General features: G+C 47.1%; 3 protein-coding genes across 3 annotated transcripts; all 3 read right to left on the reverse strand.

Moving 5' to 3' along the window:
* Positions 1-1,176: 1,176 nt before the first annotated feature.
* LOC119545485 (valosin containing protein) lies at positions 1,177-18,604 on the reverse strand. Its single transcript, XM_037851025.1, has 17 exons — positions 18,338-18,604; positions 14,895-15,006; positions 14,536-14,708; positions 13,229-13,371; positions 12,568-12,698; positions 12,295-12,426; positions 8,012-8,114; positions 5,992-6,125; positions 5,771-5,906; positions 5,349-5,461; positions 4,769-4,933; positions 4,554-4,676; positions 4,115-4,327; positions 3,610-3,918; positions 3,308-3,463; positions 2,002-2,156; positions 1,177-1,838 (listed from the first exon to the last, which is right to left on the reverse strand). Exons 1-17 carry the CDS (start codon positions 18,352-18,354, stop codon positions 1,733-1,735), a joined length of 2,421 nt encoding a protein of 806 aa, XP_037706953.1. The 5' UTR covers positions 18,355-18,604; the 3' UTR covers positions 1,177-1,732.
* On the reverse strand, positions 9,192-12,255 carry LOC119545486 (U4/U6 small nuclear ribonucleoprotein Prp3). Its single transcript, XM_037851027.1, has one exon. The coding sequence runs from the start codon at positions 11,454-11,456 to the stop codon at positions 9,408-9,410; it is 2,049 nt and encodes a 682-aa protein (XP_037706955.1). The 5' UTR covers positions 11,457-12,255; the 3' UTR covers positions 9,192-9,407.
* A 1,107-nt stretch (positions 18,605-19,711) lies between the features above and the next one.
* On the reverse strand, positions 19,712-27,209 carry FANCG (FA complementation group G). Its single transcript, XM_037851028.1, has 14 exons — positions 25,926-27,209; positions 25,666-25,756; positions 25,153-25,284; positions 24,721-24,923; positions 24,054-24,189; positions 23,794-23,924; positions 23,548-23,694; positions 23,263-23,414; positions 22,808-22,874; positions 22,240-22,529; positions 22,060-22,106; positions 21,706-21,861; positions 21,097-21,220; positions 19,712-20,944 (listed from the first exon to the last, which is right to left on the reverse strand). Exons 1-14 carry the CDS (start codon positions 26,019-26,021, stop codon positions 20,836-20,838), a joined length of 1,881 nt encoding a protein of 626 aa, XP_037706956.1. The 5' UTR covers positions 26,022-27,209; the 3' UTR covers positions 19,712-20,835.
* Between the last annotated feature and the right edge of the window lie 58 nt (positions 27,210-27,267).

Consider the following 27,267-nt stretch of genomic DNA (forward strand, 5'->3'; position numbering starts at 1 on the left):
CCAATCATTTCAACACAAAAATGTCAACCTGTATCTCTACATATATTGGGAGAAAATGGCAACTTGCCTTCTGTATGTCTTCATAATATGGAGAGGTACCAAATGTATTTACCCAAATGACCCTACTAACCCACAGGGATGAGACTGAGAGTGGCAGTGTTCAGAGTGGGAAGAAGACTGAAAGCTAATTTACCAGGAATAACTAAATGGTGGGAGGATGAAGGCAGAGGAGGACCAAAGACAGAATATGGTGGGTAGTGTCATGGAAAATAAGGGACGGTCAATTCAAATCCCAAGAAAGCAAAATATCTACTTCACAGCCATGAATTCCAGAGATGTCCCAGTTTAATCAACCAATGTAACTATCCTATGACTCCACAGACTATCTTTCCCAGAGCCTGGTCTTGCCTGGTGCTGGTGTTAAGTTCTAGGATGACCAATACAAATTTGACTCAGTGGATTATTTTTTCTCTACCACTCTTCTTTGGGTAAAGCACCACAATCCTTCCCCAGAAGGACCAAGTGATTACTTTAGTACCTGCTGAATGAAGAGGATGCTCCCTACCTCTGTGTGGACAAAACTATACAGGCAACCATCTGAGCAAACTGTGAGCAGGGGGGATGTTTGGTTTGGAAAAAAAATATCCAAAACTAGAATTTCACATTAGGAAAAGGGCTCTTTTTTTTTTTTTTTCTTATAATACATATTACATAAAATAAAGCTGGACATAATTGTAATTCTCAACAAGAGCATGAGTGCTTGGGATTTGTAGATGCATTAAAAGGAGGTGTAAATAGAAAACATTCACCTCCAGACAGAAATTCTATTTTTTTTTGCAACCTTAAGATTTTTGGAGGATAGCCCAATCCAGTACTTGGTCAGGATAAAGGGAGTCCTCTGCAGGCCTAGCCTTATGGTCCATATCAAATTTAGGTGAAGAGATGCTACATTCTCCACATTTGGAGCTCCATCAGGCTGCTCCCCTCCACATCAATGCTATCCAGTAATACTGCAGACATAGGGTAAGGCAGCAGGAGGTATCATACCAGGGGTTAATCAGGAAAGGAAGAGGGTACAAACCTACCTCCAGGATTTCACATTTGGAGGAGTGCCTCGGCAGTGAAGGGCAGCCCAAGGCTCTTCCCCGGAAAAGAAGCAGGCACAAGGGTCAGGACTCAGGCTCCACTTTGACCCACGTTTATTGTCCTTTACAACATGTCATTTTTGGTTTAGAAACTTCTTGTGATTAGTTTTCCAACATTAACTCAAAAGCATGTAAATCAAAATCAACCTCTCTATAAACACCCAGCAACTGTAGCCCCTTACCCTCCTGACCAGGTTGGGTAGGGAGAAGAAGGGAGCACTTGGGCAGCATTGAGTGAAGTGCAGATGCTTTATTGTGGGGGGTGGCGGTGGTGCCTTGGATCACACCCTGCACAAGTCCCCAGCACTGCCCAAACTACAACAGAAATGGTGTAGGCCCAAGGCTCAATTCCCTGTTGGTAATTCACTCTGCCTCCCAAATGAAAATTGCTTTTATTTTATCGCTTTTGTTTTGTATTTTTTTGCAACAGAAACCCCCTGTCCAGAGTCTGACCGTAGCTGAACTGTTCAGACTGAGGAACGGAGCAGGCCGTGGGCGCACCCCTGGTCCCTCCTGGGTGAGCGCCCCCACACCCCCCGGGAACAAGGTCCAGCCAGGCCAGCTCGCTGCATGCTGGCCACCACCACTTAGCCATACAGGTCATCATCATTGTCTTCCGTGTACACACTGCCACCTGTGCCACCTCCGCTGCCCTGACTGGGGCCAGCTCCACCCTGGTTCCCTGAAGGGAATCTGTGTGCATAAGAAAGAGCAGAGCCAGAAAAGATGGTTAGGACAGGGCCTGTGTAGGATTTTCACAACTACCCTCAGGCCTCCTTATGACTCCCACCACCTTGTTTGCTTGTGTATCTCCCAAGGCAACACCAGCACTGCCCAATGCCCTCACCCCAGTTACCTGAAGCTGCCAAAGCCCCGGCTCTGCTGAAGGGTCTGAGCGAACATTTCATACTTCCGGATGTCATTGTCACTGACAGAACGGCGGGCAAAGCGCATGGCTTCCTCAAAGTGGTCTCGACGGATCTCAGGTACTGGATCATCCTCTTCTACCTCCTGTAGCGTTGAATAAATATAGACTGCTAGGGTGAGTTAAAGCCCAGCCTGGAATCTCCCTGGCCTCCCCAATCTATTACTGCAGTAGCTTATTGGTTTCTCTGCCTCTCCAGTCTAACCTGAGTAAGTTACCAGGCCAATCTTTCTAAAATCAGGTCACTGCCCTGCTGTGAATGCACTGACAAAACTGTGGGGACAGAAGTCAGATCAGTGGTTGCAAGGGGCTGAGGGTAGGGAGAAGCTGACTGTAAAGTAAACATAAGGGAACTTCTTGGAATGATAAAAATTTCTATGTCTCAGGATAGTAGTTACATAACTATATTTGTCAAAAAGCACAGAAATGGTATACCTAAAAAGGGTGAATTTAACTAGGTGTAAATTACACCTTCATAAACCTAAATGTAACCAAAAAAAAAAAAAAAAGTCAATGGCTTTCAGAGCTTACCCCATCTGGATTACACCTTACCTAGTGGCCTCAATTCCAGTAACTTATGCCCTCTTATTGAGCCAGGTCCTCCCAGTTCCTGCAAATCTACTTCTTGAGCCGGGTATTTGAGCTCCTTACTACCTTTATCCAAATTCTACTCTCCCATTACAGGCCAGCAGCTCAAATCTTTTCTCTTCCATTTCAAATCCACCCCAATTACTATGACTTATGAGACTTTTGGTGGTGAGGGGAAATGTTACAGACCTCTTCCAAAAGGAAAAGAGAACCACTCATTCATTTATTTATTCATTATTAAGTCCCTACAGTGTGCCAGGATACAGTGGGAAATAAACAAGAAGTTAGAGTCCCTACCTTTATGGAGCTTATACACACATACACACAACAAATTTTGGGAGATCTGTGGGCCCCTCCCCACCACTAGGGATAGGTCCACGGATCCTAGGTTAGAACCCCTGCTCTATCTATTTACCTGCACAATCATACTTTGATTCCCCCCTCACAGAGCCTAATGTACACTGAACATATAGCTGTCCATCTCAACTCTGCCTTTGTAATTCCAGACTGAGGAGGTTAACCTCACTATTCTTTCCCTTTGATGCCCTGCTAAACATCTCAGTGAGACACTCTTTCCAAAATCTTCTCTTAAGTCAAGGGCATGGAGGAAACCGTCCTCTGGCTCCCTGGGGAAAGCAAACAAGCTCACCATGGCTGATGGGTTGGTCTGCCTTTCCCGTTCCCGCCTAATCTCACTCTCAATGGATTCACGGATGGCCAGTTTGCAAGCACGTTGGCAAATCTCTGTCAGGTCAGCTCCAGAAAAACCATTCGTCATCTTAGCCAGGAATTCTAAATCCACGTCCTAAAAAGAAGTAACACCTGAATACACTAATCTTTGGTCCACCCAAGCATTCCCAACTCATTTTTCCCATCTTCTGCCATCCCATTTTATTCCTGACTCTAGATTAGACTCATGGAAGTCCCAATGGTCAGTGACCTTGCACATGCCTTGGCAACTGGAGACTTGCGCAGGTTGGCTTTGAGGATGGCAACCCGGGACTTCTCATCAGGAAGTGGGATATAGATGAGTTGATCAAGGCGGCCAGGCCGAAGGATGGCAGGATCAATGATGTCAGGCCGGTTGGTAGCGCCAATGATGAAAACATTCTTTTTTGTGGACATGCCATCCATTTCTGTTAGGATCTGGTTGATGACTCGGTCAGCAGCCCCACCACCATCTCCAATGTTGCCACCACGGGCCTTGGCAATCGAATCCAGCTCATCAAAGAACAATACACAGGGGGCAGCTTGGCGAGCCTATGGAAGAGACAGATGGACTCAAGCACTAGCATAACTGGATCTCTCAGACTTCAAAAGGGAAAGAAAATGAAGTGAACTTCACCGGCCATGGCTGAACTGTCATGAGAAGGTTTTAACTCTCTCAAAACAACAGCCTCCATATCCCTACCTTACCCCTAAGCAAATGAATATAGTCCAGCCCCTTGTAGCTCACCTTGTCAAAGATTTCCCTGACATTGGCCTCAGACTCCCCAAACCACATGGTGAGCAGCTCAGGACCCTTGATGGAGATGAAATTGGCCTGGCACTCATTAGCGATGGCTTTGGCCAGCAAGGTTTTCCCACAGCCAGGAGGTCCATAGAACAGTACTCCCTTGGAGGGTGTCATGCCAAACTTGAGAAATTTGTCTGGGTGTTCCACAGGATACTGGGTGGGGAAAGAAAAGAAAGTTTGGTGTTACCCCAGTTAGGCAAAAATCTAACCGAACAGAAGCATCCCCTCTAGCATCCCAAGGTATAAGATCCAGTTTCCCTAGGAAAAGGATCTGGATCATACTCTCAAAATTCTGTGAGTGTGCTAACACCTAGAGACCACCCAGCTCAATTATAATGTAAGGATAACCCTGAATTAACCCTGGACCAAGCTACCCTACCTGGACCAGCTCCTGGAGCTCACGTTTGACATCCTCCAGGCCTCCAATGTCCTCCCAGGTCACCTGTGGCACCTCCACCACTGTCTCCCGCAGCGCTGATGGGTTGCTCTGGCTCAGGGCCCACTAAAAAGGGAGGAAAGATTTGAGATAAGACTTGCTAGGAGAAGGGCCAAAGTGAACTGTGTGTTTACCTGAGGTGGATGTATGGTCCTTACCCGGAAGTCATCCATAGTGACTGCCAGGGAGTTCATGACTTCAGCATCGATAGTTTCATCCTCTAGGTCAATAAGGTCCATCTTCTTGCGGATGGCCTGCAGAGCAGCCTCCGAGCACAGGGCTGCCAGGTCAGCACCCACGTGCCCGTGAGTTTCATTGGCTACCTGCAGGGAAGAGACAGACTTACTATACTGTCCCTAAGACCCAGCTTCTTAAGTGGCTCAGAGTCACTAGAATCCTGGCTTCTTACACTAAATCCTATATCCCTCTCTCTAGTTCCTCCCATTTCTCTGAACACATACCAGCAGTCTCTTCACTGGAGGGGTTTTAATTGCTCAAGCCTGAATTCAAGATCTGGAAATAAAGCTGTTCCAACAATTCTGGTTTACTCTACTGCAGTGTCAACTAAAAAACATGCCAATTCCAGTTTCAGGGATTCAGTCTAAGATCACTTTCCTTCCCCTGCCCAGGAATCAAAAGCAATCTTCACACATTTTAAGTTTATGTCCCTAGTCAATTCCCTACAACAACCTGGAAAGAGACATTCTAATTCCTGGCCAGCCCTCATCACCACTCCACCTGTTCTAGGTCCACATCATCTGCCAGCTTCATGTTCTTGGTATGGATCTGAAGAATTTCCAGGCGTCCTGTAGCATCAGGGATTCCAATATCTACCTCTCTGTCAAAGCGACCTGTAGGAAAGCATATGAAAATAGATTGCTTTATTTCTGGTCCAGAGGAAAGAAGGGACAGACCTAAGGTGTCCAACTATTCTAGTTTTCCCAGGATTGTCTTGGTTGTAGCACTGAAAATCCCACATCCTGGGGAACCCCTCAGTCTGAAGCAAATCAGGATGTTTGGTCACCCTAGATAGGCCATGAGATGAGGGAAAAAGACCCCTGGACCCTATCACTGTAAAGTGTGCCAAGATTCAAGAAATCCTCAGGATTAGGTGACTTAGATGAAGCCCAGAAGGGTATAAAGACATTTCGGGTCCCTACCAAATCGCCGCAGAGCAGGGTCAATGCTGTTGGGTCTGTTGGTTGCTGCCATGACAATCACATGTGCTCTCTGCTTTAGGCCATCCATGAGGGTCAACAATTGGGATACAATACGCCGCTCTACCTCCCCATGGGTCTGTCAGGACAGGATGTCTGGTCAGAAGCAAAGTCAGGACCTTTTAACCACCCTACCACCACCCACCCCATGAGGAAATTCCTACTTTCTCTCTTTTGGGAGCAATGGCATCCAGTTCATCAATGAAGATGATAGCAGGAGCATTCTTCTCAGCCTCTTCAAAGGCTTTACGAAGGTTACTCTCAGACTCACCAGCCAACTTGCTCATGATCTCAGGACCTGAAAGGATATAGAATGGAGACAATAGGGAAACTACTGCCTTCCCCAGAGATCTTCTATTTGCCAAGCCAAAGGCAGATCCTGGGTGAGAAGGTGGCAAAGATCACCTCTGCCTAATATTTTCACAGCCTCTACCAGCCACTGTATCTCAGGATAGCTACCAGGTCAGACTGAAGAGAAGCTAAGAGATTCAGTATACTTTTTTCACAGTAGAGCTGAAAGTGTAAAGATGACAGCAAATGCTCTGGGACCTCTGGCCAGGAAAGGTAATGCACCAGTTGGACCTCTACCAACTAAATATCATTCCCAAAGAGCCAGTTATTTCAGCCAATCTCCGCCACATCCTCTGAAATACATTAGCATGGGCTTTTTCTCATTCCAACCTGCTTAACTTAAATGTTTTTAGCCTGTCCACAAATTTCTCAAGGGGGGTGGGGGGATACCAGTGAAAAAATACCTTCCCTTATTTTGCTTATCTGTCAGTAATGTGTTAAAATGTGAGATATTTCCTTTATCCAGTGTATGGACACATGTAAAACATGGGGACAACCCCCCCACGAGGGACATGATTCCTAGGGGAATGAATCTCCCTGGTGACATGGGACATGATTCCCAGGAATGAGCCTAGCCCTTGCAGTGAAGGATTGAAAATACCTACATGACCAAAAGAGGGACAAAAGAAAGGTAACAAGCTGAGGTCACAGTGGCTAAGAGATCCCAAATAGAGTGGAGAGACTACACTGGAGGTTTCTATTATGCAAGCTCCAGCAAGACACCCCAGTTGGCCACAGTATGCCATGCCCTTACCAAAAGTATTCCCCAAATACCTAGGTCCCTACCTGACATTCTACAAAAGATGCACTCATTAAGTTTTATCTTTCAGAAACTTAAATCCACTAGTGTTCCTATACCAGACAAGTCCTAAAACCCAGAGGCAATAGCCTCTTTAAGATCGACTATCAGATGCAGCCCTCTTCCCCATACTGTCGACACTCTCTTTTAATATGAATTAAGTTAGGGTGCTCACTGCCTAGACACCCCTGAAAATGGAAAAAGAGATTGGGGGGAAGAAGTAGCAACAAACAAGGTAAGAATGAACAAAGGACTATTAATACTGAAACTTTATATAATTATGTATATATTTTTGGATGCTGGGGTGTTGGAATGGCTGGAAGGAGGTAAATGACATGGTGGAACTGTAGTCTATAGCATCCCTTGGGATTTGCTCTATAGCCACTCGTTGAAATGTGCCTTGAAGGTCTTCACCTTTCTGTATATACCTTGTACTGCATACTAAGGAAAAAACTGAAATTGTGGAACTCTAACCCATAACAATTTTTGAAATTACCTATATGATTGCTTGTTGAGCTGTACATTGAGAGATGACACCGAAATTTCTTTGTATTGATTATATTTTACAATAATGGAAACAGCTGAAGTTGCGGAACTTTGACCCATGACATTCTTAAGAGATTTGCTCTCCCACTACTTGTTTAATTGTATGTTGAAAGTTATCACTGTTATGTATATACGCTAAAGTTCACAATAAAAAAATCAAAAAAAAAAATGGGGACAAAAAGTAAATGAATAATCAGGGGTATGGGGAGTGTGGGATGTTTTGGGTGTTCTTTTTTACTTCTATTTTTATTTTTATTCATTTATTTTTTTGAGTAATAAAAATGTTCAAAAATTGGTTGTGGCAATGAATGCACAACTATATGATACTGTGAACAGGTGACTATACACTCTGGATGACTGTATGGTATGTGACTATATCTCAATAAAAGTGCCTTAAAAAAAAATGTGAGAACATGGGGGCAAATGTATGTGTTCATGAGCTCTCCATTTCTGGCTCAGTCAGACACAAAATGAACCAAGTCTCTTACCATTGATCAAGAAAAAGAAGGCTCCAGTCTCATTTGCCACAGCTCGAGCAATAAGGGTCTTCCCTGTCCCAGGGGGCCCATAAAGCAGGATTCCCCGAGGAGGCTGAGGACCAAAACAGAGAGCATGATTAGGCTGACTGCCACCTTCTTCCAACCCTATTCACCCTAAAATGGCTTGACTGGGGCTCTAGAGAGGGTGAGAATCAGGTCTCAACTCTGACTGGTAAGAACAAGCCTCAGAGATAAATGCAAGGAAGACAGTTTACTTCTGGCTACAATCATTCATGTTACCAGCACAGAAATAGTGGTAGAAAGCTGGGAACAGTTATGACTGCAACTTGTACATGAGACTAAGAACAGAGAAATCACCTGTGCCAGTCTGAATGTATCATGCCCCCCAAACACCATTATCTTTGATGCAATCTTGTGGGGCAGACATTTTAGTGCTGATTAGATTGGAATTCTTTGAGTGTTTCCATGGAATGTGCCCCACCCAACTGTAGGTGATAACTCTGATTAGATATTTCCATGGAGGCGTGGCCCCACCCATTCAGGGTGGGCCTTCATCAGTGGAGCTATATAAATGAGCTGACAGGCAGAGGGAACTCAGTGCAGCTGTGAGTGATGTTTTGCAGAGGAGCTACAGCTAAGAGGGACTCTTTGAAGAAAACACAGGAGATGCAGATGAGAGACAGTTTGAAGATGGCCGTTGAAAGCAGACTCTTGCTCCAGAGAAGCTGAGAGAGGACAAATATTCCAAGTGCAACTAAGAGTGACATTTTTGAGGAACTGCAACCTAGAGAGGAACGTCCTGGGAGAAAGCCATTTTGAAACCAGAACTTTGGAGCAGACGCCAGCCACATGCCTTCCCAGCTAACAAAGGTTTTTGGACACCACTGGCTATCCTCCAGTGAAGGTACTCGATTGCTGATGTGTTACCTTGGACACTTTATGGCCTTAAGACTGTAACTGTGTAACCAAATAAACCCCTTTTATAAAAGCCAATCCATTTCTGGTGTTTTGCATTCCGGCAGCATCAGCAAACTAGAACACCACCCCCAAGAAACTTTAGGCCGAGTGGTCTAAAGATCCTAGGACCCGCGAAATGTAAGAGGTCATTAGTCAAGTGCTTGACTTTATTTTTTTTTTTTTTTTTTTTTTTTTTTTTTTTTTTTTTAAATTTAAAAATAACTCTTTAATCATATACACATAAGGGGAATAAAAGGCAGCACCAGGCTGACTGGGAAAGGGAGCAAGGTATTCTCCCTCTGTCCCAGTGTCTGCTTGGCACAGTTCTTGAGATCACACAAACAAGTGGAGGTGGGATGGGAAGTAGGATAAGAGAGAAGACTGAAGAGACAAAGGCAAAGGGGGAGAGGCAGGGCTTGCAGTAGTCTCAGTCAGTGGACTCCAACACAGATTCACTCAGCGCAAGGTCCCAGTAGTGTTCAGCCCCATGCTTTTTGAAATGCTCCCGAGCCATGTTCTCTGTAGGGCACTGTTTGAATTTCATTTCCCCAAAGCTCCGATCTTTCGCTGTACCCTCCCAGACTAGTACACACTTGTTGGTTTTCTTCACAGCTTCCTCATCAGATTCCTCATCATCATCTCCCTTCGTGTTAGATGTCTGTTCATCCCACTTTATCCGATGCAGCATAAGACGCTTAAATTTCTTCTGGGCCTTGGGGCCCCCTTCCACTACTACCACGTTGACATCCTTGTGCAGTACCACCACCCCTGTCAGGTACAGTTGCCCAGCATTGGCCTCAATCTTGAACTTCTTTGCTGGATTGCTCAAATTTCGAACTCTATATACAGATATGTGTACCCCCTGTGAAATGTCTTCTTTAAGCTTTTTAATTTTCTTGACCTTTCTCTGTTCTGCTGTAAGTTTTCGGGCAGCGTTAGCCTCTTCATGCGCTTTCTGTCTTTTTGCCATCTGAGCTCTGACATGGGCTTCTACCTTCGTGGGGTCCTGAACAGCTTCTGTTCCTAGTACTCGCATTAAATTGGAAATTCTCACTTTGGGTTCGGGAGGAGGCATCAGGCCCAGTCTGACTTTCTCTTGTAGTTCCTTCTGTGCTTCCCTCCTTGTTTGCCTCCGAAGTTTCTTCTGTTCCTTCTTGGTGAGATATACCCCCAGAGTAACTGGAGTGTCATTGTCAACTGGAGGATTGAGCTGGGCTGGATGTTCAACAAGATTTGTGATTCCAAAATAATCTTCCCTCTTGGGATTTTCCTCTGTAAGGTCAAAACCATTGGGGATGATATAAGAGTCCCACCACTCAATTTCAGGGATATCACCTTCCTTTAACTCCTTCTTAGGAGCAATGAGGGCCAGTTTAGTTGAAGTATGGATGCCTGTTTTTCGAGCTGCCTGTGAAATCTCTGCCTGCAGTTTTTCCAGTTGAGCCTTTGTTCGTAATCGTTGGGCAATCTTCTCAAATTTGCCCTTGTCATGGAATTTAAAAGTACGTCTTTGGCGCTGGGAAGGGGCAATTGAGACTCGGGGGTCAAAAAAGGTATTGGACTCCATGTCTTCTGAAGGCTTTTCTTTTAGCTGTTGCTTGAACTGTTCCCTCTTCACAGCACGAATATTGGCCTTCAAAGTAGGCATGCGGTGTGTCAGCTCAATCTCCTTGCCTGTTGCATCTACAGTGCGACCCTGCTCATCTAGGATCAGTGGTGTAGGTTTAGTTTGATCTTTTAACTCCACCTTCGGGGGAGCAATGCCCATGGCATGGAGATTGGCCAGGCCTACCATATTGGCATTGCCAATGAGCCCTGGCTTCAGTGCCAACTGGGCTTGGATACGGGCTTGTAGTTCAGCTGCTTTCCTTGCCTTCTCAATTGCATCATTCATGAAAGTAGCGGCCTGAGAGGGCTGAATAGTGTTGCCAATTGGAAGTCGCTCTGATTGAGAGGAAGGAGTCTTTGGCTGAGGTGTAGGGGGGCTAATGAAGCTCAGCTGTTTTTTCCTCTCCTCAATTTGCCGTGTTGCTGCTTCCATCATCTGTTTGATCTGGAGCTTGGTCAGCATGCCAGGGCTCTCTGATGGAGGTCCAGGGATCACCTCTGGCTCCTCTTCCACCTCCTCAAAACGGGGTATCCGTCGCTTCTTTACTCCTGATGATTCCTTGGAGATCTCAGAGTCATCACCAAACACCTCCTTTAGCTCTCGCTTTCTACTCCTGTCACTGCTAGACTTGGAATGCCTGGAGCTTCGGCCTTCCTCCACAGCCTCAAACAGTTTGTCCACAAATCGGAGAGTAGAATCATCAAGGAAAGGTTTCAGATGGTCAGCTGCCTTCTTCTTGTCCATGCCCTTCCCCACACAGTTCAATGCTGCTGTGACCACTGTGGGCTCTGAGAAACCCAGCACCCTCTTCACTGTCTTCTCTACCCATGGTTTCAGCTCATCCAGCTCCCTCTTAGACAGTGCCATTCTTTGGGAAAAGGAGAAGGATAGATCAAATAGAACTTGATACTGCACCTCACAAACTTCAGCCCCTGAGACGGAGCCCGAACGTTACACCGGAACCGGAAACCCTTAGCAAGTGCTTGACTTTAGACAGAACAAGGGCCCAGGACAAACAAAGTCATTCAAGAATGGAGGTCCATTCCTTGCACTGCCCGAGGCTCACTTACTCCAGCAATCACAATTCTCTAGGACTTATCACCCCTCCCAGATTTATTATCATGTTGGAATGATTTTCCCTACAGCAAATCACAAGTTTTCCTCTTTGAAGTCGTATTTTCTGTGGCCTCACCCACAGGCAGGAAATGGAAATGGTGCAAACAGAAAATGAGATTATTTATATAGTACACACTGGGGGAAAACAGTAATAATTTCATCTTGTGTGTTCCATGATATGGAAAAGGTTGAGAAGCTATATCCTGAACCAGTAATTCTCATACTTTTTGGTCTGAGGACCTTTTACCTCCGGCAAATCTCTTTAATTCCTACTTCTATTAGACAGCATCATTTTAGACAGACTGACAAACCACAGTGAGATTTGTTTTTATAGGGCCCATGAGATTAGAAAATTTTTTACATTTTTAAAGGGCTATAATTTAAAAAATACATATGATAGAAAACTTATGTGGACCACCCTATTCTAGATTAGTAGCTCCAATGAATTTAAAGCTCTCTGTAAACTCAAAGAATATATTATTACCAAGGCAATAATGAAAGGCATGTATGAGAACAGGGTCCAGGACCAGACACTGAGTAGTCATTAATCACCGTCCTGGACTGACTGCACAAGGGCTCAGATACTCACCTTCACACCAATTGCCTTAAAGAGGGCAGGGTGTCTTAGGGGTAGCTCCACCATCTCCTTTATCTGAGCTAGCTGCTTTCTGCAGCCACCAATATCATCATAGCCTACTTCATTCAAGGACTCTTCCTCATCCTGAACATGGAGACAAAGAAAAAGAAACTTACCCACCTCTGAAAAGCTTAATTCTAAAGAGAAGCCAGTCTTGACAGTTACATATGACTGTCCCACTGAGTAATCAGAAAATTGGGTACTGGGATCAAGGAGAGAACTCACCTCTCGTTTGATAGGCTCCCCTTCACAGTGGATCACTGTGTCTGGGGCAACAATGCAATAAGGGCTAGGATCTGTCTCTACCACTTTGAACTCCACAGCACGCATTCCACCCCGGACAAGAAAAATGTCTCCTGTAAGAGCAAGCAGTAAAGCACAGTTAGAGGTGTCAACTGTAAGACCAAGTGAGAATTCCGTATCAAAATTGGGGTCTAGAATTGCAAGCTCACTAGATATTGCCCTATCTCCTCTCCATCCCCATGGTCTCATTAGGGAGGAAGAGAAGCTAACCTATGAAGAATCCCTCTGCCACTCAGAGGACAGTGAACAAAACCTGAATATGCAAGAAGCCCCATTAAGTTTTGACTTCTGTGGCACAGATAACCCAGGCTTTTATTAGAACAACCAATGACAGAGGTATGCATAGTACTGTGGCAAAGCCAAAATGGAACACCTTCCCCTTTGGTAATACATTAGAGGACAGTTTGTTCTCCTGGAGCAGAAAGCAAATAAGGAAAAGAGAGAGAGAGAATATATATGAGAACGTACACAGAAAGTATGTGCATGCAAATGTATGTAAGAATGAGACAGATGTGTTCCAAGGTCTGCTCCCAAGTATCCCGCCAACAACCATCCTTAAGCTCCTTCTCTAAAATTCTCTCACCTTTCCGGATGGGTCGATAAGCTTCCAGGAAGTATGGCTTAAGGTATACCTCGAAGAGATTGCCAGTGATGCCCTCTACTGTGTCATCAATGGGTAGCACATGGATACGTTTGCCGTATTTCACATCAGGGCATGGCTGGATGCTGAGGATGATAAGCAGACTCCACATTACCAACCACACTGCAGCCCCAAATACAGGGTGTCTGAAAGGGCCTGGCACAGAGAGCTGATGATGAGTGAAAGAGAAAAGGCAGGGATGGCTTTAGGTGTAGAGAGGCAGGAAAGAAGGTGAGAGCGAGGGCAGAGGAACAGCTAAGCAGAACTAAGATAGGTAGGTCACACTCAAGATGGGGTAATAAGGAGAGCCACAAGAGGTTGCTGGGGCAGCCCACTCCCAGTCAGTGAGGCAAAGGCAAGAGCCCCACATTTGGTGACCCCACAAAGACATGGGGTATGCGTGTGTGTGTATGTGTGGATCTTCAGTAAGAGATATCCAAGAATAATCCCTTCTGGCTAATCTTGGTGCCAATATTATAAAGGAAGGCCTTAGTCTGAAGTTTCAGGGTAAGAGAAATAAAAATGAAGAAAAAAATTTTAATTTTTTAATCTCAGGCAGGTGATCAAACACCCTGAGAAAGTGACTAAGCATCCCTAGGAAGAAGGTTACATTAAACCTAGAATTCATGAAAAAGAATCAGAAACCTAAGATGATCCTGGCCAAGTGATGAGTCACTGGGTAACAGTGGCAAGAGAAGACTCCAAGAATGGGCAAGCCTTTTGCCTTAAGTTACTGAGGAACAACCAAAATCATTCTGACTGGAGTTATTCTGGCTCTGGCTCCAAATAAGCCTCCCTCCTGGATTAAACTGGGTTCTTAAAAGACCTGCTGGAACCCACCTTCCTTGTCCACATTCCCGCCTCATCCCAGCCTTAACAAAAGCCACTAATTCAAGCAGTGAGAACTTCTGAAGGTCATCTGGCAGAAAAATATGCCCAAATAGCATCCTAAACCAAGGTCTAAGATGTGCTAAGTTATATCTCAAGTAGAAGGGGGAAAAAAAAAAAAAAGGCGGCACCAAGAAAGTCAAAGAAATGCTAATTTGTTCCTAGGGTCATGCAGAGGTGGATCTGGAAGTCCCAGGGAGACAGAACTGAAACCTAAAGACAACCCTGAAACACAAATCTTCCCATGACCAAGAGGCTTCCTGTATCTACAGGTGCCAAGGCTTTTGAGGGGTCTCGCCTGTTAAAGCAGCCTGCCTGTCTCTGGCCTCCCATCTCTGAGGGGCCAAGAACTCCAAACACACCTGATGACATCCCCTAGGCGTACGCGAAGGTTATTCCGAACAACTCTGTTCATTCGAATCTTCTCATCAGAACATGTGTCATCAGAGAGCACAATGCACACGGCTTCCCGCCTCTTCTTTCCTTTCAGCAACACCGTGTCACCTCGGAACAACTGCAGTTCATCCATCTTGGGCTAAGGAAAGAAGGTTAAGGCCTTTGGGTCATTGGGCAGAAGGGGGTAGGCAACAGCCCTGGAAGTTGGGATCCCCAGTAAACCCCGTTCTATCTGTGTTCACTGCAAGAAAAATGAGAAAAGAAACCTGGGAAAAGCCCTCAGGTAAGCACAATAAAGAAAGATTAGACTATGTACCCAATTTACCTGAGACAAGGACACCACACTGTTGTCCTCATTGATGGCTTCATCGACAATTAACCGATTGGGACGGTTCTTCTGTTTCAGAATGGCTGTTGATAAGTCATCGCCTTTTGAACTAGAAAGAGGAAATGAAGTTAGTCCCAATATATACACCAGCCCCAGAGGTCCCACCAGTCTCTAAACCTCAGACTTAGGAAAGAAATAGTGGATAGATGAATTGTCCCTATACCGGAGATCAGATGAAGGAAATTCAGCCAAGGTCATGAGAAGTAATAACTAGCACATAATATATCCCAATTCCAGCAGCTTTTGGTATTCTGAACACTGGTGTACCAGCTGTAAGGCCCCAGGGTCAGGAAACTATGGCCTAAGAAGAGAAAGTAATAGAAGTGGAGGCCCAGTGACAGAGAAATGAAAATAGTTATAAGACTGTACAACAGTGGTTAAGAGCAGGGGCCCTGTAGTTAGACCAACTGGATCTAAATCCCAACCCTGCCACTAATTAACTGATCTTGGGCAAGTTATTTAACCTCTCTGGACTTTGATATCCTCATCTGTAAAATGGAGAATATAATAGTACCTATCCTACAGGGTTATTATCTTAAATGAATAATGAATGTAAAGTGCCAACACAATGCCTGGCATGTGGTATTAATGCTCACCATGATTACTAACATTAGGAAAATTTGCAAAATGACCTCAGAAGTTAACTGTAGTCTCAACAGGTTGTTAATGGATTCACTCAAACATGTGCTAATAGCTACAGAGCAAAACACAAGCTTTTTCTGCTAACCTACCTTCCTGCAGAATGAAGCGAGCAAGGCAACTTCCCCAAGGGCTTAGGGAGGCCCAAGTACCACCAGGCCTGAAGCAGCTTCATCAGCACTACTTTCCTTACTGGCTAAACCTGAATACCAAAGCATTCAGTGGTACCACAGGTATGCCAAGGACAAAGATCAACACAGTTGGAGCCAGGGGGTAGGGGTGATAGACAATAAAAGATCTTGAACTTTCAGAAAAGAGGTTCAAGTTCAAAAGGAATGTCACAATAATCACTACAAAGCCATACAACGTCACTGAGTTGGTTCAAATGGGCCAAACCAAGAAATGCTGAGACAGGAGGCAAATCCCCCTCACCAAAATCAAGGATCCTTGACTCAGTTTCTATCATCTTCTAGAAAGTAGGATCACTGACTTGACTGTAACAACAATTTCTAAGCTACTTCATCTCTAAACCTTCACTGACTAGACTAAGTGGGCTCTCCCTTTAAAGAGCTGCCTCCTTAGTAAGACCCAGGAAAAAAGAGCATTAACCGAAATAGGGAACCCAAACGATGGAGGAAGAAAAAAACAAACAAAAAGGAAACTTTTCCATGAATTATTTCTTCATTCAACAAATTAATAAGTGTCTATTATGTGCTAGGCACAGTTCTTGGAGCCAGGGATACAACAATCAACAAAAACAAGACAAAATAATATTCTCACTGGAAATGTTTTCACAAGTTGTCAAAATAAGAGAAAACTAAAAAGATGCCTGTGCTCTAGAATGCCAGTCAGGTTCTTTACATCTTTTAGTCCTGATAACCCAGCAAAATACAAATCCCATTCTCTAACAAAGCTGTAAGCTTTCTGCTGACCCTCAACACAGGCTGCATCTTTAACCACTGCCTTTAAACTAGTGTGGTGTTTCCTCAGCTCAAATTGTCTGTCCCACTCCAAAAGTGTGCCAGATGGCAACACGTGTTAGAGTAGGCAGATCCTTCCAATGCTGATCAAAGTGACAACATGACCACAGTGACATTGCAATGTAAACCCATCAGTTTCTTCACTTTTCCCCCATGCCTCAAAATACTCTACTCATTTCTGCTCGATTTACAGAACAGGGACTGGAGAATAATAAAAATACCAGATGCCTCTTTGTTTGACATCAATTTGTATTTCACTTTTAACTCCAAAGCTGTATTCTAGGAAAACCTCCAATCTGCCTATCATCCCTGACTCTGGCTCTGGAGGATGAGTGGTATGCCCTCCCCTTAAGGTACAGACTTCTAATTCCCTCTCTACTGAGATTAAAGGAGGTAATCTTTAAAACAGAGAATTTAGCCTGACCATGGGACAACAACAGTTCTCCAGTCTCTTTAGGGCCATTCTCCCTTGACTTCTGTATGAATCACGCCCTTTACAGAACTCCAATGGGCCAGAGGGGACTTGGAAGAAGTTCAGGTAAATCAAGATGACCCAGAGGTTAGAAACCGCCTATGACTGTCAAGGTTCCAAGAACTCTGGAATTTCACTTTCAGTCTTGAAAATAAAAAAACTGAACCTAAGAAATATTTTAAGTATAAATAAATTAAAAGGTCAATGAGGAATAATACTTCATCCCAATTCAGAAATTTGAGAAAAAGGAGCACACCTCAAAAAAACTAATCTCTTCAAGGCAGAAAGTTGATTTTCTGTTGGCTGGAGGTATTGTTTTTGTCAGCATCTAAAGTTCTCATTCCAAACTGAATAGGCTGAAGTACTCAGGTTTTATGTGATGCTTTCATGAGGGGTGGGGTAGGGGTGAGGCCAGAAAGATCTAGGAGTTCTCAATTTAGCAGCTTGAGGAAAAGGATGGTGCCTGTAGGTGTTTAGAATTCAAGCAACTCTAACCTTCACAAAAGCTGCAATCTAGGAAGGCCCACAAAATACGAACTGAGATTCGAACTTCAGCAAGAACCCAAAATTGTACAGAAAAGTTTTTTTCCCCGCCCCCAGGTCATAATGCCTAAGAAGGCTAGGTAAGGCTACGAGAAGCCTAAAGCAGGAAGAAAAGCAAGGCCCGTCCCTCTCCCGTACAGCCCCTTCGCTACTCAGGTTGCAGAGGATGCCAACTACGGTCCAGGCTCGAAAGAGACGCCTGTAAGCTTCCCTGGGCTCGCCGGGCCTTCGCTTGCCCCAGCCTCCATCTCTGTCTCAGGGCTCCTGAGGCCTTCACGTGGCTCATAGTCCACGCCCACCGGGCCCAGCCGGTGCCTCGGGCCCGCGGGGCCTCCTCTCTCCGGGGACCAAGACCTTCTGAGGCTGGTAGGCCCAATCGCAAAAGGGCGCGCCAAGGCTCCGGGACTCTGCGCCCGCAGTGTGGACCCGCCGACCTCACCGGGCCCAGACTGCCGATCCGAAGGAGTCAATCGGGCCGGCCGGGGCCTGCATGACACAGCACGATCCGGCCCAGGCCCCGACCCGGGCCCAACGCAAGCTCCACCTAGGGGGCGCGCGGGTGCGCAGCCGGGCCCCGTCGGGCCCGCGGCCCCTCATTTGGCCCCTTCATTTCTCTCTTCTCTCTCCCTCATTCTGTCTCCATTCTGGTACGAGCCCATCACAAGGCCCGGCCGGGCCTACCCAGAGCCGCGGGTCCCCCGCTGCGCGCGCCCGCAGCAAGCCGGCGGGCGGGCGCGCACACTCACTCAGCTCCGGAGGCCATGGCGCGCGCCTCTCTCCGCCGGCGGCTGTGGCGCCCCGTGGGTAACGGCTACGGGGGCTGGCGGGCGACCGACTGGGCCGGGACTCGGCTCTTCCAAGCGGCGGGGTGAGCAACGGCAACAAACCCGCAGGCGGCCTCCCTCTCGCTTCTTCCTAGCAGCACCGGGGTGGTCGGCGGGCAGGAGACGCTAGGCTCCTGATCCGCGAGGGGGCAGCGGCACCGACTACTCAAACGACGGCTGCAGGCGCTTCGCTAAGACTGAGCGGGGAAGAGCCGAATCATCGGAAGCAGGGCTGCTCTCACCTCAGCCAATCAGCGTCTGCCCTGAGGACCCCTGCCCCGCCTCTCCGTGCCTCTTCCCAGTAACCCGCGGACCAGAGCCAATCAGGAAATTTGTTCGTGGCCGGCCTCCCGCCTCAGAGATGCAACACGCCTAGTAACGCCACGTCAATTGGCCGCAACACTACGCTTCCTCGACGGATTGGGATTCTCGACCAATCAATGAGAGGATTGGGGCCAGAGCGACTGGTGAAAAGAGAGCCTTTAATCCCTTGGAGGCGGACTCTCCGATTTGGCTCTAGTTCATTGGCTCCTGAGCTTATCCTCCTGGAAGAACTTGGCACAATGGATTGAACCCTTGTCTTAGTCTAGTCCTGTTGTAGTGATAATCCACACGCCTATCTCCCTAAACCTGAGGATACTCCAGAATTCCATCACCATCTAAATCCTTTGTCACTCTCGCCTAGTTCTGCAACACTCGTCTTCCTCCTTCAAAACGTTGCATCCTGCTCCCTTTCTCCTCCCCTTGGGAAAACTGTTGCGGGGGTTCCTCATAAAGTTAAACATAGAATTACCATATTAGCTGTTAATTCCACTCTAAGGCTCTAAAAGCAGAGACTCAAACAGATACCTGTTTGCCAATGTTCATAGCTTTATTCACAATAGTCAAAAAGTGGAAAGGTAGAAGCAACCCAAGTACCCATGAAGAGATGAATGAACAAAATATGATATAACCATATAATGAAATATTATTCACCTGTAAAAAGAATGAAGTTCTGACACATGCTACAACCTGGATGAATCTTGAAAACATTATGCTAAGTTTATGCTAATAAACTGGTCACAAAAGGACAAATATCGAATGATTTCAACTGTATGAGGTATCTAAAATAAGGAAATTCATGGAGACAGAAAGTTAATCAGAGGTTACCAGGGGCTGGGGGAAGGGAACAGGGAATTATTGCTTAATGCGTACAGTTTCTGTTATGGTTGATGAAAAAGTTTTGGTAACGGAGGGTAGTGATGGTAGTGCAACAATGTGAAAGTAACTAATACTACTGAATTGCACACTTAAAAATGGTTAAAATGGGAAATTTTATTTTATACATATTTTACCACAATTTTAAAAAATAAAAATAAAAGAAGACAAAAAACCCCATGCTGGGCTCAGGGCTGGTCTCCACCCCTGCCCTGGACCCTTTGACTAGCATGCCAGCTCTTAATCCATTTCAACCTACTGTCATTGTAACCTCTGGTAATCCCAATCCCACAGGCTGTACAGTTCCTCAGAGTTTAGGGGTACATGTTTCACTTACCACAGGGGATTAATATTAATGGCTAGAGGGAGAAGGGCACTTAAATTCTGAAAGAAGTCAAAAGACAAGTACAGAACAACAACAGATTCAATAGAGTTCAAAGCAGCAAGAAAATTGCAAGCTGAGACTTGAAGTCTTTGGGCCCAAAACGTCTGTTCATTCTGACTGTAGTCAATAGGCAGCTCTCAGTGGCATGTTGTTTCAATTCACCATTCACTCCCTACCCACAAAGACCCATTTGACTGAACAGATCCAGTTGCTAGAACTTAGAGTTAGAGAGCAGGCAAGCCACCCTGACTCAGAGTTCTTCCTGTCCCTCCTCTCTAAGTATCAAGGTTCCACCCTTGTCCTGGGAGGCCTTCCCAGACCACTCTCCAAACTCAACTCCACTCATTCTGTCACCTAGCACAGGATCCTGGGCTTTGGGGCAGTGGGAAGAACAAAAAGACACTGCTTCCTAAGTAAAGGATTTGTGTAGCCCTTTCCTCAGCCCCAGACCTCAAACTCATAAGGTAGGAGAGGATGCTGGGAGAGGCAACCAGCACTCAACTGAACCAGGCAGCTGTGAGCCTTCCCACTCAAATAAATGTAGTAGGCAGGCAAGAGACAAATATGAGATTTTACTCAACACAAGAAAAGAGCAAACAGGAAAAAAAGTACCATGAGCAAAGGCAAGGACTTGGTGGCAGGGGGAATTCCTCCAGAATCAGAATGGCAGTGTCTAAGTCAAATTTGGCAGGGCTACCACCAACCTCTCCCATGCTAGAGGTATATAAGAATAGTCAGCTCCAGGCACATTCCCCAAGGATGGTAAAGCAGAAGGCCCTCCCCAGAGAAAGATGGCCCACTGGGGCCCCAGCTGAAGTTGGTCTGGGAAATGCAGCAACTACAGTTCACAAGGCTCCAGCAAAGAAGTCCGAAACTCTTCCAGGAGGGTTTCACAGTCAGGGGGGTGGATCCAGTTCAAGTAGGCTTCTAGGTATAGGGGGAGAGACCTGGAGAGCAAGAAGGATAATGTTTCAGGATAAAGGAGAGGCAGAAGGTTGGGTAGTCATCCCCTCCCTTCATTCCCCACCACCCCTAACCGGCCTGAGTTTCCAAGATTCCAACTGCCCCTTAACCCCAAGCCAGAAGGCCTCAGCCTCACCATGTGGCATACTCCTTGGACAGCTTAGTTTGGGCCTCCAATCTACACCAGAGAGCAGTGGCCTCATCCCTCCGATCTAGCCGCCTCAGAGTCAGAAGCAGGTGAAGGGAAGCATCTTGATTACCTGTATCCCCACCCCAGAGTACAGAGCCTTAGATCTTGACAGAGACTTAGACATTATGTTATAAAAGGGGAAACTGAAGCCTAGAGAGAAGTGGTTTGCCTACGGTCACATGTGAATCAGGGGAGATTATTCCCAACCATTCCTATCCCAGGTCCACCCTGAATGTTCACCCACAAGTATAAAAGTTCTTTTTTCTCACCTGCCTAGGACAAAGGGTTCAGCTGGCCCTCCTCCTACCCAGTCCACCCCCAGTGTAGTCATAGTCTTTGTGTCTGAGAATACTGGGAAAACCTAGGAACTCTTGGGGGGCCTTGTGTAGGACTGTATGTGCATACCTGGGTATATCCCCAGGTATATATTGCACAACCCCATTCACGACTCCTGTCTGGGAATACCACCCTTACACCTATGCTCAAGGAGCTCCTCCATGGGCCTCTATGTTCACACAGATCTGTGCATATCTGACATCATGCAAGTATACATACGTGGGCACATCTGCACACTGAGGAGGAAGTCCTGTAGAGCTTTGGAATCCTGGCCACTGGCCACCCATTGCAGTCCACGACTAATCAGGGCAGCTGCCTGAAGCTCTTGTAGTGCCACATTTGGTCTGCACCCTGGCTCACAGTCGGAAGCAAGCCCTGGGGACCATGCCCAAAGTCAATAAGTAGCTTCCTAGCCACACAGTCACCAAAACCCCAAGTCCCTCTCTATTTCTTCTTGTGCCTGGAGTCCCCTTTCCTTAAGTCTCCTGGTGGGCTGGGATGTATGGAAAGGAAACCCATCTCCACTACCACTACTTCCAGGAGAGAAGAGGAAAATTAAAGAGTCTAGATCACCTTCTTCTTTGTCCTCAGGCATGGCCCGGAAGAGCAGCTCAAGGCACCTGAATTGGGACATAAAGCAGGGATGAAAAGGATTCAACCTCAGAAACCCTGGGGCAGATAGGTAAGGATAGTGATCAGTTGATCATCCCCCCACACTTTCCCCCAGGGCCCTGGGTGGCTTCCCGAGCTCACCGGCTAAATTCACTAATTGCTTCTTTTTGGGCCCCTAGTTGTACCCAGGCCTGGCCCTGAAGCAGGTAGGTGGCAGAGACCCAGAGTGGACAGTGTGGTGGCTCCTTGGCTTCTTTTCTGGCATCTTCCCATAGCTGATGCATCTTGGGGAGCAGGGATGATGTTCGGTTGAGCAGTTCCTCACATACAGTCAAAGCATCCTGGGCTCGGCCTGCCTGGATCAGTGCTGCTGCTGCCTCCAAGAACACCTCAGGCACACAGGGTCCTGGGGGGGTTGGGGGTAGGGAGAACTGGGTGGGAGGAGGGTACAGTGTCTTGAAGAAGCATGAACCACCACCCCAACCTCTTCACCAGGCTCTCTACCATGCAGAGACCACTGACTGCTTGCTGCCCTGGACTTCTTGCTCTAGGAAGTCTTCTCAGTCTGGCTTCCACCCAAACCCACCCCTACTACCCAGACTGAACAGACAGAACTGTAGAGGAAACACAGAAAATAGCAGTCTTGTTGTACTCCAAAGGGGCCCCCAAACCTCCCACCCCATTTTAGAGAACCTTGAAGAACACCCACCCTTGGCTCTGAGCCATCCATCAATAGGGCCAGCAGATCCAAGTAATGCTCTGCAGCATCCTCTGTCCTAAGGAGTCACAGTCAATGAGCCTCACCTTAGGCCCTTAGCAGGGCCATCCAAGGGCTCCAGTGAGAATGTCCTTAGCTAATGAAGGGATGCTTGAGAGGCCTAGGGGATGGGGAGGGTGGAGTCTTGGGGCTCCAATCCTGAATATGGATCTTCCCTAGTTACAGAATGGATTAGGGAGGAGACTTCAGAGGTTTAAAGATACAGGAAGTTAGTGCCTGGGTAAAGAGTGCTTGGCTCAGGTCCCGCAGCAAGACTGGGGAGTGTGGACCTATGTCCCACCACTGCCTCCTCCATCCCTGACTCCCAAGGGCAGAAGCAGAGTCACAACCCAGGGGAGACCTCAGAAGTGGGAAAAGAAGCTCAGGTGAGCAAGAAGGAACCTCACCTGCCTGTCTGTAGGCATCGGCTTGCTAGTAGGTGTTTGGCCTGGCTCTGTGTGCCACAATGAAGGGGTGAGGCTGGGCTAGGTTGTGGGAGTAGCAACTTTACCTCAATAAGAAGCTGGGGTACTTCAGAGCTGTGGGTGATATTCAAAGCCTAAAAGGGACAAAAAGAAGAAAGTATATCTATAATCTCTGGGAGCCACACTTCCTTATACTTGGACCTTGACCGTGGTTGCCCAACCTCAGCACCCCTCCACCCAGTATCTTTACCTGGCAGAGTACCATACCTCAACCAGCAGCTCCAGACTCTCCAGCTCTGCTGCTGTGTCCCCCAGTTGCTGATATAGCCTGCAGGCCTCCAGAAGTGGGGGACCCCAGGCTGATCCCCCTTTCAGGGCTGCAACCAAGTACAGCAGTGCTCTCTGTGGATTGCCCTGGTGGGGTAGGAGGACATGGGGCTGTTATCCTCACAAAGCAGAAAGCTGTCGGTAACACCTGTGGTTTCCCCTGACCTATCCAAGGATTGTCTTTACCATCTTACGGAGACAGGTCCCCAGAGCCGTGTACACCTGGACCAACACAGGCCGTGGACACAGGCCTGAGGCTGCTTCATGCAGGTTGCTCAGTGCCTTGGGCAAACTCCCTGTGATCAGCTCCTGAAGGCCTGAGGGCAATCAGGGTGTGAGTTTATAGAGGCCAATAGGGCAGGGGCCATGGTAGAGCAACAAGAGCCCAGTGAGGTTCCATGGCACTGGCAGTATGGAGGAAAGGATAATTCAGGTTGTTAGCTGACCTTGGCGGAAGGCACATGCTGTGAGAAGGACATCCCTTAAGCCCCGGGCATCCTGCAGGGTCAGTGCGGCATCTGACTCCTCAGCTGGGGGGCTCCAAGTTTTTAGAAGCAGCAGCAGATCCTCAGAGTCTCCACTCTGGGGAGAGAAGGATAACCAGAGTCTTCAAGCCCATAACCACCCCCTTTTCTATACCAGTCTACCCTGGCTAGACTTTAAGCTCTAGGGTCCTCCTGATTCCTGTTCCTTCAATTCTAAAAGACAATGCTGTAAGGCAAGGATAAAGGGAGGAAGAAATATCTGCGGCAGTGATTGTCTATACCAGTTCACCTACTCACTCAGAATAAGTCTATGAAGGACACAGGGCAAGAACCATGTCTGGGTCCTGAAGAGAAGATGGAGGCTGGGAGGTGACTTAAGCAAAGTCATGAGAGCCCCAACCCTACCTGAGATCATTAAACTATAAAAAACACTCTCAATAGACACCCCCACTAAAGGCACAATCAGAGCAACGTCACCCAAGAATCTGTGAGAAGAACCCAAGTCTTCTGACCTCCAACCCAGAAGCCTTTCCAGCACATAATGATGCTACTGCAGCCAGAGGGCGGGGATCAGGTAGGGTAGGGTGGGGAGGGGTAGTCCTCAAATCCAGGTCATTTCTCCCATTACCTGGCTGCCATTCAGGGTCTGCAGCAGTAAGGTTAAGTCCCCAAGATGGTCAGTGCTCAGCCAGAGGGCAGCCTGCAGCCCAGCCAAATGGTGTAGGGCAGGGAGCAGCTCCGGCGTAGGAGTGGAAGCATGGAGGATGAAGTTCCACAGTTCCCTGAGCCCATGTTCTGGCTGTGGGCCTGACTGTGCCTGGGCCTCCAGCACTGCAGAGTATATATACAATAGCTGAGGTGAAACCTCATCCTCCAAGCCCCCCAGCCCCTGGACTTTCTATTCTGCAGAAGCCTGACAGTCACAACAAGAATATCTCAACCTGGTCTGAGGGACACATGAAGGATCAGAAAACGGCGTCTATCTGTGGAGGTGACAGATATGGTGCTCCTCCCATCCCTCCTCAAGGGCTTATAAATTCAGATTGTGGCTGGCTCTTACCTCTCTCTAGGCCCCTTTGGATATCCTGGGCTTGGTCCTCAGTGAAGCCCTGGGTCAGACTTGCCCTCAGAGTAATGAAGTTGCAGATGACAGTCAGCTCCAAGGGGAGAACAGGAACAGCCGCAGGGAGCCCTGGAGCAACGAGTGCTGGTTTCACTGACAGCACCCCCATCAAAGATTCCCCAAATACTATCCTAACCTATAGATCGACCCACTCCAACCAAAATGACCTCAATAAAGAACCTACCTTCTGGACACAGTCTGGAAAGGTTAGAAAGTTTTCCTGATCAAACTACCCTAGAAACCACTTCTTCAAATGCCTCCTTGTGTGTGTGTGTGTAAGGAGGAGGGAGAGTCGCCTCTACAAAGATGATGTCACCCCAGTCCTATCTGTGCCTTAAAAACAGGGCTCCCTGACCCGAGTGATCACCTCAATACCAGAAATGCAGAAGAGGAACTGGTGTCTGGCTGTGGAGGAGACGAACTGACCATCCTGGGAAGAACCCTACTTACCCTGCAGACTATGAAGAAGCCCTCTGAGCCCTTCCAGAGCATCCTGAGCCAATTGCTGTCGCCTCAGAGACAGACCAGAGTCTTCAGCCACCTGCCAAATTTGGGACAGGGGTGTCTCTGAGGGCCAGTTCTTTCTGCGCTTTTCAAGGCAGTGGCAGGGGATGTCATTCTCCAATCATTACGGCAGTCACGCGGCTGGGGTAAATTCACTGCAAACCTGCTTTGGGGTTGCAAAGCCAGGGCCCCTGCAACTGCATTACCTTGGACTGTCGAACTAGCCGGTCATTCTTTTCCCTCCACAGGTCCAGGCAGCTGGCGCGTGATGCTGAGCAGTCCAAAGGGACCTTGTGGGACATGGTGGCCGAGGCCGGGGCTGGATACCGGGATGGCCTTCTGAAGGGCGAGCCTGGACCCGCCGAAGCCCGCCCCCCCCCAGGGGGTAGGAACCCGCGAACTTCTGAACCCCGCCCGGGTCCCCTACTCCTCTTGGGGTCCCAGCCGGGCCGGCCCACCGCTTCAAGGAGAAATGGACACTCTCTCCTCGCCGTCCGCCGACTTCTCCTCTCGCCTCTTGTTGACCGGGCCTGCGAAACTCGGGACTGCAGTTGGTCTTCAAGAATTAGTCCCTGCGGGAAACTCGGAAGACACACTGCTGGACCAAACCAGTGAGGGAGTCGAAGGTGGCCGGAAGTCAGGGGCCGGGTCTGAACAGGGAGGTCGTTCAGGCCAGCTTGGTTCTCCCAGAGACCAAATTCTTGAGAAAGGGTTGAATGGAGCGGATATCGGAACCACAGTCTGTGGCTCAGCTCTTCCCGGAAGCCTCAATTCCCAGGCGGTCTGGATTTCCCGCTCCGCGGAGGGCGGGCGGGCGTGGTGCCTGCTGGGAGTCGTAGTACCGCCCAGAGCGGCCAAGAACGGTCCACCCGGAGAAAGGTATTCCCGGCAGGAACTGATAGATGACCAAGCCCTCAGACTACACATAAAATGAACTCAAAATGGATCACAAACCTAAATGTAAGATCCCAAAATACAAAACTCCTAGAAGAAAACACGAGACCATCTTCGTGTCCTTGGGTTAGGCAACGAGTGATACATGACACTAAAATTAGGAGCAATTTTAAAAGTTAATAAATTGGACTTGAATAAAATTAAAAACTCTTGTGCTACAAAGTCAGCATAAAGAAAATTCACAGGAAAGTCACAAATTTGGAGAATTATTTACAAATCATATATCTGGCATATATCTACAATGTATTTAAAAAACTGAAAACTCAATAATAAAAAGAAATAAAGACAATTAAGACTGGGCAAAAATATGAGTAAGCATATCATCAAAAAAGATATACAAATGGCTAAGAGGCACATGAAAAAGGTGTTCAACCAACATCATTTGCCATTAGCGATATGCAAATTAAAATCACGAGATACCACTGCACACATAGACACTTAGAATGGCTACAATAAAAACACAGATAATGCCAAGTGTTGCTGAAGATGTGGAGAAACTGGAGCTCTCATACATTGCTGGTGGGAATATAAAATGGTACACTTTGGAAAATGGTTTGGCAGTTTCTCAAAAATTAAACATTAAGTTTACCATAA

Source organism: Choloepus didactylus, chromosome 10, assembly GCF_015220235.1.
Source record: "Choloepus didactylus isolate mChoDid1 chromosome 10, mChoDid1.pri, whole genome shotgun sequence".
NCBI lineage: Eukaryota > Metazoa > Chordata > Mammalia > Pilosa > Megalonychidae > Choloepus > Choloepus didactylus.

Coding starts and splice junctions, on each gene's coding strand:
- LOC119545486 (XM_037851027.1), bottom strand. CDS start 11,456: ATGGCACTGTCTAAGAGGGAGCTGGATGAGCTGAAACCATGGGTAGAG.
- FANCG (XM_037851028.1), bottom strand. CDS start 26,021: ATGTCCCACAAGGTCCCTTTGGACTGCTCAGCATCACGCGCCAGCTGC. Junction 24,924..25,152: donor CCAAAGGGGCCTAGAGAGAG/GTAAGAGCCAGC, acceptor TATACTCTGCAG/TGCTGGAGGCCCAGGCACAG. Junction 22,875..23,262: donor CGATGCCTACAGACAGGCAG/GTGAGGTTCCTT, acceptor GTGACTCCTTAG/GACAGAGGATGCTGCAGAGC.
- LOC119545485 (XM_037851025.1), bottom strand. Junction 8,115..12,294: donor TTAAGGCAATTGGTGTGAAG/GTGAGTATCTGA, acceptor TTTGGTCCTCAG/CCTCCTCGGGGAATCCTGCT. Junction 3,919..4,114: donor TCAGGGAAATCTTTGACAAG/GTGAGCTACAAG, acceptor TCTCTTCCATAG/GCTCGCCAAGCTGCCCCCTG.